The sequence below is a fragment of the Gracilinanus agilis genome, chromosome 6 (assembly GCF_016433145.1).
Source record: "Gracilinanus agilis isolate LMUSP501 chromosome 6, AgileGrace, whole genome shotgun sequence".
Classification (NCBI taxonomy): domain Eukaryota; kingdom Metazoa; phylum Chordata; class Mammalia; order Didelphimorphia; family Didelphidae; genus Gracilinanus; species Gracilinanus agilis.
In genome coordinates, this window is record NC_058135.1 from 203822236 (window position 1) to 203836741 (window position 14506).

Sequence of the window (14506 nt, forward strand, 5' to 3'; positions counted from 1 at the left end):
ACCCAGGTACTCCTGACTCCAAGTCTGGAGCTCTATCATCCCCTGTGCTATCTAGCTGCCTCAATAGCTTAAAACTTTTTGAATGCCCTGAATATTGCATCTCGCAGTCGGAAAGAAACTCTTTCAAGGCAGAGGGTGTCTCACTGTTGCCTTTGTATCTGTCAAGATGCTTTGTACTCTCTAGCTAATAGATGGTTAACAAGCATCTGTGAACTAAATTGAATCTGTGAAGGGAACCCAAGGCAAAAGTGACCAGATCTCAGTAAAAAAGAATCCAACCATGTCCTGGACTTTTTTTCCCTACATCAAGATCTTTTGCTGCTTCTAGATAAAAATTCTTCTAAATTTGCAGAAGGCCTTTTTCAAAGGTGTAGGTAGATTTTGCTTAGTGGCAGTGTGGTGTAACAGAAAGAACATTGGATTCAGAACCAGAAGATCTGAGTTCAAATGCTGCTTCTGATGTAGCAGCTATGTGATCCTGGGCAAATCGCTCAACCACTAAGAAATTGTTTTTCTCATCTGTAAATTGGAGATAATAATACATGCCCTCCCTACCTTGTAGAGTTGCTCTTAGAAAAGTATTTTTGAAAACTTTGAAGAATTATGTAAATGAGAATTATCATGATTTTCGGGTCAGTGGAATAGTAGCCATTAATAATGGATCATTCTAAGAATTAATGTATATTCATAGGCATGTTTGTCTCAATCTGTGATTTTATTGGTGTGGAGGGGCCCCCACACTTGTCTATGATTAGACTGCTGTGTTGAAACATAGGCAGGACCTAGATCTAGTTCTTCCTGACTCTACTGGTGGTCTGTTGGTCAAAAGATGTTGTTTTTCCTGTATTTTTACAGACTTTTTATAAACAGAGGGTTCAGGGATTTTCCTTATTATCATATTTGAGCATAAAAATCTATTGGACTAAGCAAAAGCACAAAGGCCATTTTCTTGACTTTAAAGGCTGAAATACCAAATGGCAATCACTGAACTGAATTTTAATTCAGGGGTACTGCAAAAAAATTCTTCAAGAATATATTCCTAAATGTTAAAAAAAAAGATTGGATCTATTTAGTATTTTTACTAATGAAAGTTGTAAAGTGGTAATGTGAATCTTTGTGGTTTATCAGTCAGTCAACAAGCATTTATTGAGTACATATTATGTGTCAGGCACTGTCCTATGTTCTGGAGGAGCTCATGTATATAATAACTTTATAAAATTAAAGAACTATAAAAATGTCAGCTATTATTATTATTATTTAAACCCTTAATTTCATTCCTAGTATCAACTCTAAGACAGAAGAGGAAGTCATAGGCAATTGGGGTTAAGATACTTGCCGAGGGTCACCCAGCTAGGAAGTATCTGAGGTCATATTTGAACCCAGATCCTCCCAACTCCAGATGTGGCTCTCTGTTCCCACAGCCACTTAACTGTCCTGCTAATATATATATTTTAAACCATTACAATATGTCTTAGAATTGAAACTATTAATTCCAAGGCAGAAGAGCAGTAAGGGGTAGGCAAACGGAGTTAAGTGACTTGTCCAGGGTTGTCACAAAGCTAGGAAGTATCTGAGGCTAGATTTGAACCCAGATCCTCCCAACTCCAGGACTGGTACTCCACCACCTAGCTGCCCTTGTCAGCTATTATTATTAATATCAAATGAATAAAGCATTATATTTTTATGTGCTGACCTTCATATACGGAAAAAGTCTACCATTAAGAAATAAACAAGTTATAATCTCCCAGGAGTGAAGAGATTTTTTTTTTCTTAATCATATGTTCACTCTTTTGCCTACGATGCTATCATTATTGTGATTTTTGTACCATTTTTTCCACTTGTTCTTCAGTAGCAGGTTTCTCTTCCTCTTCTTCTTCTTCTTCTTCCCCTTCTTCCACCTCTTGATTGGATTCCTCTCTTTTTTGGTCTTTTGTTTCATCCTTTTCTGGCTCAGGATCGAAATTGAAAGTAAAGAAGTTATAGGCTTCTTCTGCAGATGGGAATCCAGGGAGAACCTACACAAGGAGATGAGAGTGTTTTTAGATGATTTAAATTTAAATAACTTCTGTAGGAGCAACTAACTCAAAGCCATCTTTATGTGAGCAGTAGCAATAACATTCCAGTCACTGCAAGATTGGTATCTCAAAAAGTTAGTGGACTATAGACAATGAACTTTAATGAATGGAATTTATTGCCTCAGGGTGTTCTTTTATAGGTCAAGTTTTGATTAGTTCGCTTTTCATGAACCATAAAAAGCTTTTTCTAAAACACACAAATATTTTATTTGTAGCCATGAGACCTGATTAGTTTAGCAGTGATTTTCAAAATGCCAAGGACTACTATTTCATAGGTAAATGCTAGAATAGTTCTATTTAATTAATAGTAAGGTATATATAGTTTGTTGCACTTTCAATTTTATAAAGGCCAATTCCATCCTTTTTTTTTTTTTTTGGTCCTTTCTGGTTTATAGCATATGTAGGCAAGATAATAACTTTTTATTAACCTTTAGGAATCTAACATATCTATACAGGCAGCCTATTCTTGCATAAAGTATTCCTTTCCCACTCTGAGCCTTATATGAGGAAGAGAATAATCTGGATGGATGAATAGGATGTGTAACTGGAAAATTGAGTGATTTCATTTTTTTCCTATCGTCTCCTAAAGAAAAAAAAATCATTAAAGGAAAACACACCAATTCTGACCTGTGGTTTGAATTTGAGTTTCCTCACTGAATCTTGAAATCTGACTCTTGTAGATTTCTGGGATTCTTCCTCTTGTGGTTCCTTTACTATATCTTTGCCCGTCTGCATTAAAAAAATTAAAAAAAAATTAAAACAAAAGCTTTAAGTGAGTATCTGTCTTATCAAATCCTTTTCCAGTATCTCATATGGAAGAGGTGATCCCAACTTCTTAAAGTCTCTGCCAGCTAAGCCCTGACAGATCCTGCAAATCTGGGGGAGGGGGGAGGGGAAATCAAATGTAAACTTGTTGATGAATTGTGTGTGTCTCATCAGAGTACCAGCCTAGCTAAATTTCAAAAGCCTCATTGCCTTAAGTCTGGCCTCTGAAATGATGAATCATTTTGGCTACTTCATCTCAGGAAGATTAGTTAGTAAGGCAACTCGGGACCTGGGGATTGAGGCTACAATCTGCAAGAGTGGGTGAAATTCCTATATAGATGAAATAAAAGGGTCAATGAAATACCCACCTAGCTGAAATAAAAGAGTGAATGAAGTCCCCCCTCCCCCCCATATAGCTTCTTGCAGTTCCAAAAGAGACTTTAAACTGGGGATGTTGAAAAGGAACTAGAAAAGAGGGAAATTAACTCTAGAAAAGGCTAGCTCTGACTATTGATTATTGTAATTCCTAAGGAATAGATGCAATTATAAAAGCAAAAATATAAATAAAGGTAAAGTGATCTGATATGGTCTCTTCTTAGTTCTGATGTTCTGTAACCTCTGCAGTATTTGAAACTGTTGCCTTACTTCTCTCCCTGGATAATTTCTCTTCCCTAAATTTTTATGCTATTGGTCTTTCTTGGTTCTTCACCTATCTCTTGGACAATCAGTCTGTTTTGCTGGTTCTTCTCTTTATACTTACTAATCATGGGCACACATCCAACAGGTCAGTCCTGGGCTTTATTCTCACTTTTATTATCTCACTCAGACCTTATATCCTGCCATAGGTTCAACTATCATGTCTATAAAGGTGATCCCCAGAACTAGATATCTCTCTCTAGTGTCTCTACTGAGCTACAGGCTTATTTGCCACAGTCTTTTAAATCTCTTAAATTGGATTATTGCGGACATCTCATACTGGACATATCCAAAACAATTCTCATAATTTCCCACCTCCCCAGTCCTACTCTTCCAAAGTTTTCTACTGTCATAATTACCCAAGCTTAAAAATCTCAGTTCCTTCTTGACTCCTAACTTTCAGTTACCACATATCCAATCTGTTTTTAAACTTTGTCATTTCTACTTTCACAATCTCTCCCTCTCCCTCCTTCTCTCTCTCTTCTTCCCCCTCTTTCTCATACACAATGCAAATAATGTGTATGTATACACATATGCACATACATGCATATCCATGTTTCCTTTTCTCTTATGCATGCACATTGACATACGTACCTGGAATATATGTACACACACACACACACACATTTCTCTATCTCTGTCTCTGTCTCTTTCTCCCAAAGTGATTTTTTTCACTAAGTCTGACCATCTACTCCCTCTACTCCCTAAACTCTGGTGGCTCTATATTCAGGAACAGATGCAAAGTCTTCTGTCGGGCATTTAAAGATTTTCCCAAGTTGTCTCCTTATCTTTCCAGTCTTTTCCCACTCTTACTCCTTTCTAAGCTTTCTAAGCTACACTTACCTACTTATGTTTCCTCATCATGATACTCCATCCTTATTTGCTGTTTTCCAACCCTGGAACGCTCTCTTTATTCATCTCTGGCCTTTCATTTCCCTGAATTTTTTTCAAGTCTTAGCTCAAACTCCCACCTTCTGCACAAGGTCTTTCCTGGTCTTTTTCCCTATCCCTCTGCAGGCCCAATGCTAGTGCCTTCCCCACTAACAACCTCCCATCTACTCTGGAGAGAATATCTTTTCATTTATTATTGATCCTCCTTTTCGAATGTGAGCTCCCAAAGGGTAGGGACTAGGTTTTTTCTCCCTTCCTTTGTATCCCCAGTTCTTAGTACGGTGTTCTAGCATATAGTAAATGTTTAATTGATGTTTTTGATCGACTCTGAATATTTTTCAAGCCACTACTCACTTGTTAGCTGAACATCTATCTAAATCTATCCATCTAGCTGATGTGTTCAGAAGACTCTGACAGTGAAGCCTACCTAGAAAGGGAATGTAAAGTAGGCATGGTAGAATGGAAAGAGCTTTGGGTTGAGTGAAAGGATTTGAATCTTGCCTTTGTTCCTATCTGTGTGAATTCTCTCTGGACTTCTGCTTCTTTCTCTGGGTAGATAGACTGAAGGATATGTAGAGTACCTCTCAATTCTAAGTCCTACAAATTCTATGAATTAATTCAATATTAATTGATAACGATGGATGTAAATAGCATTTATTAAGTGTCAGACACCAGATACAAAGACAAGAATGAAACAATTTCTTCATTCGAGGAGTTGATATTTTCTCGGGGCAGCCAGGATTTACATATTGTAAAAAGAGAATAAACACAAAAATAAATACAAGGTGTTTTAGGGAGAAAGGGAAGGCAAGCAGCTGAGATAAGAAAAGACTTCACTTAGAAGGTGGTGCTTAAAGCAGGTACCTGACCCTTTTAGGAGGTATGTGATTCTTCAAGGTACAAGTGAGGAGGGAGTATATTCTAGGTGTGAGGGACAGCCAGTAAAAAGGCACAGAGATGGAATATGGAGCATCACATATGAGGAACAGCAAGAGGAGAGGTCTATTTTGGTTAAACCAAGAAAGCCATTTTGATAAAGATTGCCTTATAAATATTGCTTGAGCTCAACAGGAGTGCAGTAGTAAGCTCAGGGAACATCAGTACCAGAGGTCTGGTGACTATTGGCTAATAATAATAATAATAATAATAATAATAATAATAATAATAATAATAATTGGCATTTATATAGAACTTTAAGATTTGCAAAAGTATTTTCTCTCTATTATCTTGTTTAAACCTTGCTACCTTTTTGAAAGTCAGATTAATAATGATAAAGCTAGAATAATAGACTGGGGTCTGGTTGTGAAGGTCTTTAAAAAACCATTTAGAATGTTTAGAGAATCTTCCTTTTCTCTTTGTATCTCCTGAGCTTTGTCCATATTGAAGGCTTAATAAATGCTTTCCTCATTCACTTCTCTTAGATCCAATAGGGATCCTTTGGAGTTTCCTAGTACTTTATTAAATATTCTATTTTGAGGCTTCTAGATGGCACTTTAGTGCATATAGAGTTGGGACTGGAGTCAGGAAGACTTGAGTTCAAATGTTCCGTAAGACACTCATTGACTGTGTAATGCTGGGCATTTAACCTTTTTCTGCCTCAGTTTCCTCAACTGTAAAGTGGGAATCATTAATGGCACTATTTGTCAATATTTCTAAATAAATGTTTGTAAAGTGCTTAGCCGAGTGCCTAGAGCATAGTAGGTGTTTAGTAAATTACTTATTCTCTTTCATGGGGGACTTTTATATTCAGACCTATATTTAGGAAAGCTCACTCCAAGAAAAGATCACTGGATATAGTTCTGTTACTTCTTTTTGCTCACAAAAGAAATGGATCTAAATAGCCTATTCAGTGAAATATAACAATCCTGGCTAATATTTGTAGTTTAAAGTGTTGCAGAGAGACAGCATAGAGAACCAGCCTTAAAACCAGAAAAGGGATCCTGTCTCTGCCATGTGTCGGCTGTACGGTACTGCTGCGTAAGTCACTAAATTCTTCATTTCTCTATATAACAATCACAGACTATAAGTTGCAGAAAAGGTGCCAACCTGCATTGGCAGAGGCAGTTTCCTCATCTAGGAGTTCCCTATATGACTAAAACCCCAAGTTCAGCCCCTGTCCACTAAGGTTTGCAAAATGATTTCTATTGAAAATCTTATTTGCTCTTCCTAACAGTCCAGTAAAGGTGCTGCCAAATACAGTTTCCACATCTCATGATTTAAAATGGGATTCAACACGCAGGTTTTTGAATATGTTCTAAAGACCTAACTGGCCCCCTGCAACCTGACTCTCCCGTTCTGTCCCCTTTTATTCAGAGCTACACAAGGATCCCCCTGGCACAAGCAGCAGCAGCAAGACACTTTAGTGCTCCTCGGGCTCGTTATTTCTGCTTGATAGAAAGCACTCTGCTCCCCCACTACAGAATTAACAACATAAACATCATCTTATGATTGGATTTAAGATATTAACATCAGCAATCATGCATCAAATATTAATCTAACTGGACACAATACAATAATCATGCTTCAGTTATAATCATAGATCATTTGATTGCACAATAATTGCTTACATTTAGATTTTCGCTATCTTTTCAGAATAGCGTACCATTTGGTTAAAAGTATGCTTAATACACCAGCTCCCCCCTCCCAATTTCTCTTTTGTTCATGGAGCAGCTCCCTCCATAGCTATTAGCTACCTCTGCCCCGTAATTGGGTCACCCATTAGCCAGATAGTTCACTTTCCACTCAGATGGAAACAATGTCGTTTTAGTCATAATTGTAACTCTACAGTGATTTTTGTATCATCTCTGAAGGTACTTCCTTTGAGGGATGCAGAGTGTGCCTAACTGGCCAACTTAATGAGTTATTGGGGCTCCACATTCTCATCATCTAGTGCTCCAGACTCTGGTCATGTAGATTTATTTTTCCATTCTATAATGCTGCTTCTAGATTCATCCTTCCCAATGCCGTGCAGGTCTGATGATGTCATTGCATTACTCACAAATCTTCCATGCTCTCTCCCATTGCCTTGAGACTCATATTCTTGCTATTTAAATTCTTTTACAACCTGGCTCCAAACTACATTTCCAGCCTTATTTCTGATCAGTCTCTCTTCTATGTTCTATGCTCCAGCCAAATAGGATATGTCTCAAGTCTTTATTTACAAAGAGTTGGTAGAATGCCAGGTCTTGAAGTCAGGAAGACTCATCTTCCTGGGTTCAAATCCTCTCGCAGTAACTTGCTAACTGTGTGATCCTGGGCAAGTCACTTAACTCTATTTGCCTCAGTTTCCTCATCTGTAAAATGAGCTGAAGAAGGAAAGAGCAAATTACTTCAATATCTTTGCCAAGAAAACCCCAAATGGGGTCATAGAGAGTTGGACATGACTGAAATTATAACAACAACAAGTACCCCTGAAATGCCTATGCCCATGAGCTTAACCAATTGAAATCCTACTCATCCTTTAGGGCAGGGGTTGGCAACATATAGCTTTTGAGCCATATCTGGCTCTTTTGAGGGCCAGATATGGCTCTTTCTGCAGGAGCCATAAAGTCAATTTTTTCTCAGGCGCTGTTACAGGAGCGCGCACTGTGAGCACTGTACGGCTTTCACGAAATTACATTTTAAAAAATGTGGCGTTTATGGCTCTCATGGACAAAAAGTTGCCGACCTCTGCTTTAGGGTCTAGCTTCAATCAGATGTTTTCTTTGAAGTTTTCACCACAACTAACTCTTTCTCTTTTAATTAATACCATTATAATATATATACCTCTATCCATTTTCCTCTTGCCCATTTGCCATAATCTAATTTGTATTCAAATATATATATATATACACACACACACACACATAAATTATTCTGGTGACTCCCTGTGTTTCTGGAGAGTGTACCCTCACCAATGAAATATGGTCAGGGTATATGTTTTCCTGTGTCTTACCCATTTTTATTTCTTCCCATCCTTTACAAAGTGCTCTTTGATGATAGACACTTAATAAAGAGTCCTTGAAATAGAATAGAGTAAAAATGGGGGACATTCACTTTATTGACCTTTGTAGGGTTGCATTTTAATGGTTTCTGATTTAATGTAAAATATCAATCTTATCTTATCTTATCTTTGACCTTGTGCATGCTGCATGTTCTCCGCTTCAACCAAACCAGCCTTTTTGCTGTTCCCATCTCCTAATTCCATGCCTTTGTACACATGGCTGTCCTTGCCAGAAATCTCCCTCTTCAACTCTGCCTCTGCCTCACATCCCTGGCTCTCTTTAAGTGCCACTTCTTCGAGAGAACTTTTCTGATTCTGGAAAATGTTAGTGTTTGTGTCACAAACCCATTTTATATTTATTTTGCACGTATCCCACATTAAGTTATCTGTGAAAATACTTTGTTTGCCCAATTAGATATAGGACTCTTTGAGGGACCACATTCTCTTTATATATTTCTGTCCCTAGATCCTAGCCCAGTGTTAAGTGCATGTTGTTGTTAAATCATATCCAACTCTTCATGACCCCATTTGAGGTTTGCTTGTTGAAGGTACTGGAGTGGTTTAACTATTTCTTCTTCCAGCTCATTGAACAGATGAGGAAACTGAAGGAAACAGGGTTAAATGACTTGCCTAAGATCACGGAGCTAGTAAGTAACTGAGGCCAGATGTGAACTCAAGAAGATGAGTTTTTCTGATTTCAAGCCCAGCGTTCTCTCTATTGTGCCACCTACTTGCCCAGTCAAGTACATAGTAGGTACTGAATAAATGCTTTCTGATTAATATCCCTTTCTGGGCATCAATATATGCATCTCAAAAATGAAGGAATTGGTCTATACAATTTTAAGGCTTCTTCCTATTTTAAATCCTCTAGTGTTTCAACAGAATTTTAAAATACATATTATTTAAAAAAGAAATCCAGCTTTGCTATCTTTCTGTTGGAACATATTTAGATTTGTCTGATTGGAGAACTATGAAATTGAATTAAAAAAGTATTAGACATCTCTTTATGTCATAGTTATAGGAACTTTTAGTGAAATGCTAATGTATTTCTTTGTCTACTGATGACAACAAAAGATTTTAACTTCAACCACCTTTCTTACCTCTTCACCAAATCCAGTCACTTCTTCTTCTTTGAGACTTACAAAACGCCTGGGTCTTGGGCTAGGGATTTCCTGCAGCAAAGCACTTTCTGCTTTGGACTAAAAAAGTCAAATAGGAAATCATTATCTGTGTCATGTCAATAATACAGAAAGTGTGTCTGTCACTCAGGTCTTAGTTAATATTAATCAGTGAAAATAGCCAGGGTTTTCACTCTTAAGAAGTAAATGAGAATCAAATTAATTGTTTAGAAAATTAGATAAAATTCTTCTTGTAGATAATAATCATCCACACCAACCTAAAATACCACATTAACATTTGCAACACAAAAAGATAAATCCAATATATTCAAATGAATGCAGCATTAAGCAAATGAGCTAGATAAGAGCTATGGAATTGCAATCAGCATTGAGCAAATTATTAATGTATCCTTACCCTTGCAGCTTTTAATTTTTCCCTCATTCTTTCCCTCATGGAAAATTCTGCAAAGCCTGTTCTTGAAGTGGAAGGAACTGGAGGTAAATCTATAACAGAAATGTGAGAATAACCTGTAGAAACTTGGATTTTGTGGTAGTCACATCAACAATGCAGTTAATAAGTGCCTACTGTGTGCCAATCACTGTTCTGGGCTACAAAAAATACAGTGATCTGAAATTAGTAGGTAAAAATGGAAAATCCTTTTTCAAACAATAATAATTGAAATTTATATTGAGCATTTCAGTTTGAAAAGTAATTTCATGTATGTTATTCCTTGATTTTCACAACAATCCAGTGAAGAAGGCAGGAAAATTATCATGGTTCCCATTTTGCTAATTATCATCATGAAAAGAGCTAAAATTTATAAAGTACTTTAAGGTTTGCAAAGCCTTTGTGTCAACTGATCCTCTAGGCCAGTGATGGGCAAACTTTTTAAAGAGGGGGACAAAGGAAAGGAAATGCTCATCTGTCAGTCTGTTTCTAAGACAACTCTTTCAAAGTTTCATTGTATTGTATCCTACTCATTGTATTTGTCAGATTAGGAATAGTTTCCCACAGCCAGATAGAACATTTCAGGGGGCCCACATCTGGCCCACGGGCAGTAGTTTGCCCATCACTGCTGTAGGCAATGAATGCATGAATGATTTAATAAGCTTTGATTAAGTGTATACTATATATCAGACATTGGACTGAGTCTTGAGTATAGAAATGCAAAAGCCAGACAGTCTGTAGTCCCAAAGAACTTATAGTATAATAGAGGGAGAAAATACATATAGAGGAGGGGTGGCCATAGATGGATGGTTTGGTCTGGAAAGCCATAGAGTTGGTGAATAGAACAGTAGAGCATTATGATGACAAAGCTTTTCCACAATCAATGATGGGGAATTTGAGTGTATCATAGAAGGCTTAGGTGGAGGAGTGAGAAGTCTCAGGAAGAATCATGGTCCCAGGGAGTAAATTTGGAGCTGAGTGGCTTAGCTCTCCCTGGAAACTGAGATTCAGAGAGGTTTCCTGAAGTGACAGGGCCAGATATTTAATATATATCTTTTGACTCCAACTCAAGTATCCTTTCTACTAGTGTATCTTCCTTGGTGTGGTCCAACTCCTTTACTTTAGAAAAAAGCTTGAAGCTTGGAAGAGTGGAAATGATTTTGCCCAAGGTTGCACCATTAGTAAGAAGCAGAGAAATGATGTAAATCCAGATCTTTGACTAGAAAGGCCCCATATTCTTTTCAGGATATGATTATCCTTCCACATGATATATCCTTCTTGGCTCCAGAGAGTAGACTTGGAAGAAGTATGTGGAAATTGCAAAGAGGCCATTTTTAGGCTCAATGTAAGCAACATTTTCTTAACAATTAGAACTCTCCAAAAGTGAAATGACTTGTCTTAGTGGTGGTAGTAGTGGTGGTGATTTCTTGTCTTCAAATGTAGATTGGATGATTACTCTTCAGGAACATAATAGAGATTTATGTTCAGGTATAGGTTAAACTAATTGACTTACAATCTCTCTTCCAATTGTAGTATGCTATGATTCTATGCAATTTAAGCCTTCCTATAAATGGAAGAGTACATGTGTTGATGAATAGAAAGCTGCTCTCAGAGTTAGGGAGACTCAACACATAGTAGCTGTGTGACCCATAGCAAATCTCTTAGTCTCTTAATCATTCATTCAATTAGCAAGCATTTATTAAGCTCTTACTATGTGTTAAGTGCTGTTTTAGCAATGGGATTACAAGGAAAACGAATTGGTCCCTATTTTCAAGGAGCTTATTTTCTAATTCTGTGTCCAAAGCAATTCTCTGGATTACAAATTGAGAAGATTAAATGACACAGTTGTTTCTGAATTGAACTATTAAATGTCTTGGAGTATGCAGTCTTTTTTCCTCCCAGAGCTCATCTGTGAATTCTTGATTTTAATTTTCTATGTTCAGAAGTTCTGGGCAGTTCTCGTCTATTATTTCCTTCATTATGATGTTAAGGTTTTTTTTGCCCTATCATATTCTTTTGGTAGATAAATATCTTTTATTTGCATAGCAAGTATGTTTTCTTGTAATGTTACTACTTTTTGCTTTTCTCTTCTTCTAGAATGTTTTTTATATTCATATTCTGAACCTGTTGTTCTCTTTTTTTTTGGATGAGCCTTGCTATTGCAGATTTCAGTATTCCTATTCTATCCATAGTTTGACTGTGTAGTACATAAATTTTGTTCTCATTATCTTAATTTGTCTTTTGAACCAATCAGCGTCCTTGTGGTTCCATCTTCTTCTCAAATTCCAAAATTTTGTCTTATCAAGTGTTTGATCATTTCCTTTTGTTAAGCAGTGTTTATTCACAGATGTCTGTATTAATTTACTAGATATGGAGGCCATATTTCCTTCTATTGTTAATGTTGATTTATCTGTTTATATTTAAGATCTTTGAGTTTTCTTCTTTCTGAAATCTTTGGTAATCTCAGTCTCCTTTCCTTCTTATTTTCCCTATTATTCAGTTTCTGACTCCTGTAACATCCATGATATTAAGTGGGGGCTAAAGCTGCCTCACTGTGATGTTACACTCCATATCCTCTGTGATTTCCTTGGGGGCTGGATTTCCTTAACCTACTCCCATACTGGGCAACTCATATTTGACCAGCTTAGGTCTCTTCTCCAACCGATGATTGATTGGGTGGTCAGAATTAGCCCTGGCTGGCCATGCTCTTTTCTTCAGGTTTGGTTAAATGCCATATAGCAATCTACTCCTTGCCACCCCCAACAGACACACAGATACTCACAGTGTCTTATCTTGGTAACTGGTCTCACTCCCTTTGTTTTTCAGTTCTCTGACCTCACATTGGCTATTCAGAATTTTGTAGTACTACTTTCCTCTGAACAGCAGATCAGAGCCTTGTAATACTAGTGCTACAGGGTTGTAGCCCTTGGCAGGCTTTTTGAAGAGTTGTGGCCAAGCCAGTTATTGTAGCTTAAGCAAATTTCCACAACCTAGAACTGGAGTTTTCATGGCACTAGAAATGAGAGGGGATCTGGGAACAAGAGTAGATTTTTCTTTTAAGACTGTGTTACATAATTTGGTGTGATAGTGAGGCTTTAATGCTAGTTGCATGGAAGGTGGGTGAAGAGTGCTGCATAAGCTTGGAGTCAGAAAGCATCTGTTTGTATTTTTTTTAAACCTCCTTTTGGATTCTAGGTATCCTAGATCATGTAGTTAGTTTAAGTTGCTTTATCTTTGGTGTGTAATTTCTGTTTTAGAGAAGTTTGAGAGGAAGTGGAGATCAGAGCAAATGTTTAGTCCTCAATCTTGTCGCTTGCATGATTCAGATGTCTCTGAATTACACTTTTCAAGTTTGATTCATAAATGAATCCTCTACCCACTTCCCTCCTCTACCCCACCCATCCCTGGTAGATTTCCACATATTGGGGAAGCTGGATTCCAAATGAAAATAAGTAGTTGATTTAAAAGCACATGGAACAGGAATCAAGAATCTACATAGTAATTTTGTACGTTATACTTTCTCTTTTGTAGTATGAAAGTGTTAGAGTTAATAGTCTGTATCTATGAAATAAGATGGGTATCATTTTTCTAAAAGATAATATTATCAGTAAGTTCTCCATATTATACAAAATGTTATAATCTGCTAATCTTTACTCTTTACTAATCTTTTGTTTTTCGATGGGCTTTGTAATTTCATTGATTTAATAATAGCTAACTTTTATTTGGAGCTTACTATGTGCTAGACACTATGCTAAATGCTTTACAATGATCTCATTTGATCCTCACAACAACCTTGTGAAATAGGTATCATTATTATTCACATTGTATAGATGAGGAAGCTGAAATGAACAGAGGTTAAGTGACTATCCACTGTAGATGCACTTACAGAACTCCCAGGGAAGAAACTCCTTCCATTATAGGTTGGTCCCTTCTTTACAACTTGTAGTCTAATAGAGAATTACTTGGGACACTGACAGGTTAAGTAATTTGCCCAGAGTCACATCAGCCAATATGTGTCAGGGTAAGAGTTGAAAAAGGTCTTCCTGACTTTGAGGTTCTCTCTGGATCATAGGTCTCAATAACTATTAATCACAAAATAATGTGACCTTTATTTTGGTAGCACTTAACAAAATAGTGTTCTTTTTAAAACAGCTGCAAACAGTATAACATCCAATGTAATTTTAAAAAATTATTGTCAATTACACCACTACATTACTAGTCAGATGTGTGATCCAAACACTACTCTGTTTTTCCTGCCCCTGGGAAACAAATCTATTTGCCAAGACTTGAGTCAGGGAGTGATTTCACATTTATATAAAGTATCATATTCATAAAAATATCACTGTCCGGGCCAAAAAGACATGAAATGAGCACACAGCATCATTAATATCAAAGTATATGAGGTGAATATAACCTTCAATTTGTTGCATTTCTATATTAACATTCAGAGACATGCATAATTTAGAGTTAATGTCAGGCTTTTAGGAGATTCAATTAAAAGGAAAATATACATAATGTCCTTCAGACACAA

General features: G+C 36.9%; 1 protein-coding gene across 1 annotated transcript in view; it reads right to left on the minus strand.

Annotated features, from left to right (window-relative positions):
* CC2D2A (coiled-coil and C2 domain containing 2A) overlaps positions 1 to 14506 on the minus strand; it is a 139394-nt gene that overhangs the window by 107304 nt on the left and 17584 nt on the right. The window contains exons 5-8 of the mRNA XM_044682298.1: positions 9943 to 10031; positions 9510 to 9608; positions 2703 to 2804; positions 1827 to 2015 (exon numbers count right to left, since the gene is read on the minus strand). Of these exons, the coding sequence (XP_044538233.1) occupies positions 1827 to 2015; positions 2703 to 2804; positions 9510 to 9608; positions 9943 to 10031 (479 nt within the window). The remainder of the gene's footprint in view (positions 1 to 1826; positions 2016 to 2702; positions 2805 to 9509; positions 9609 to 9942; positions 10032 to 14506) is intronic.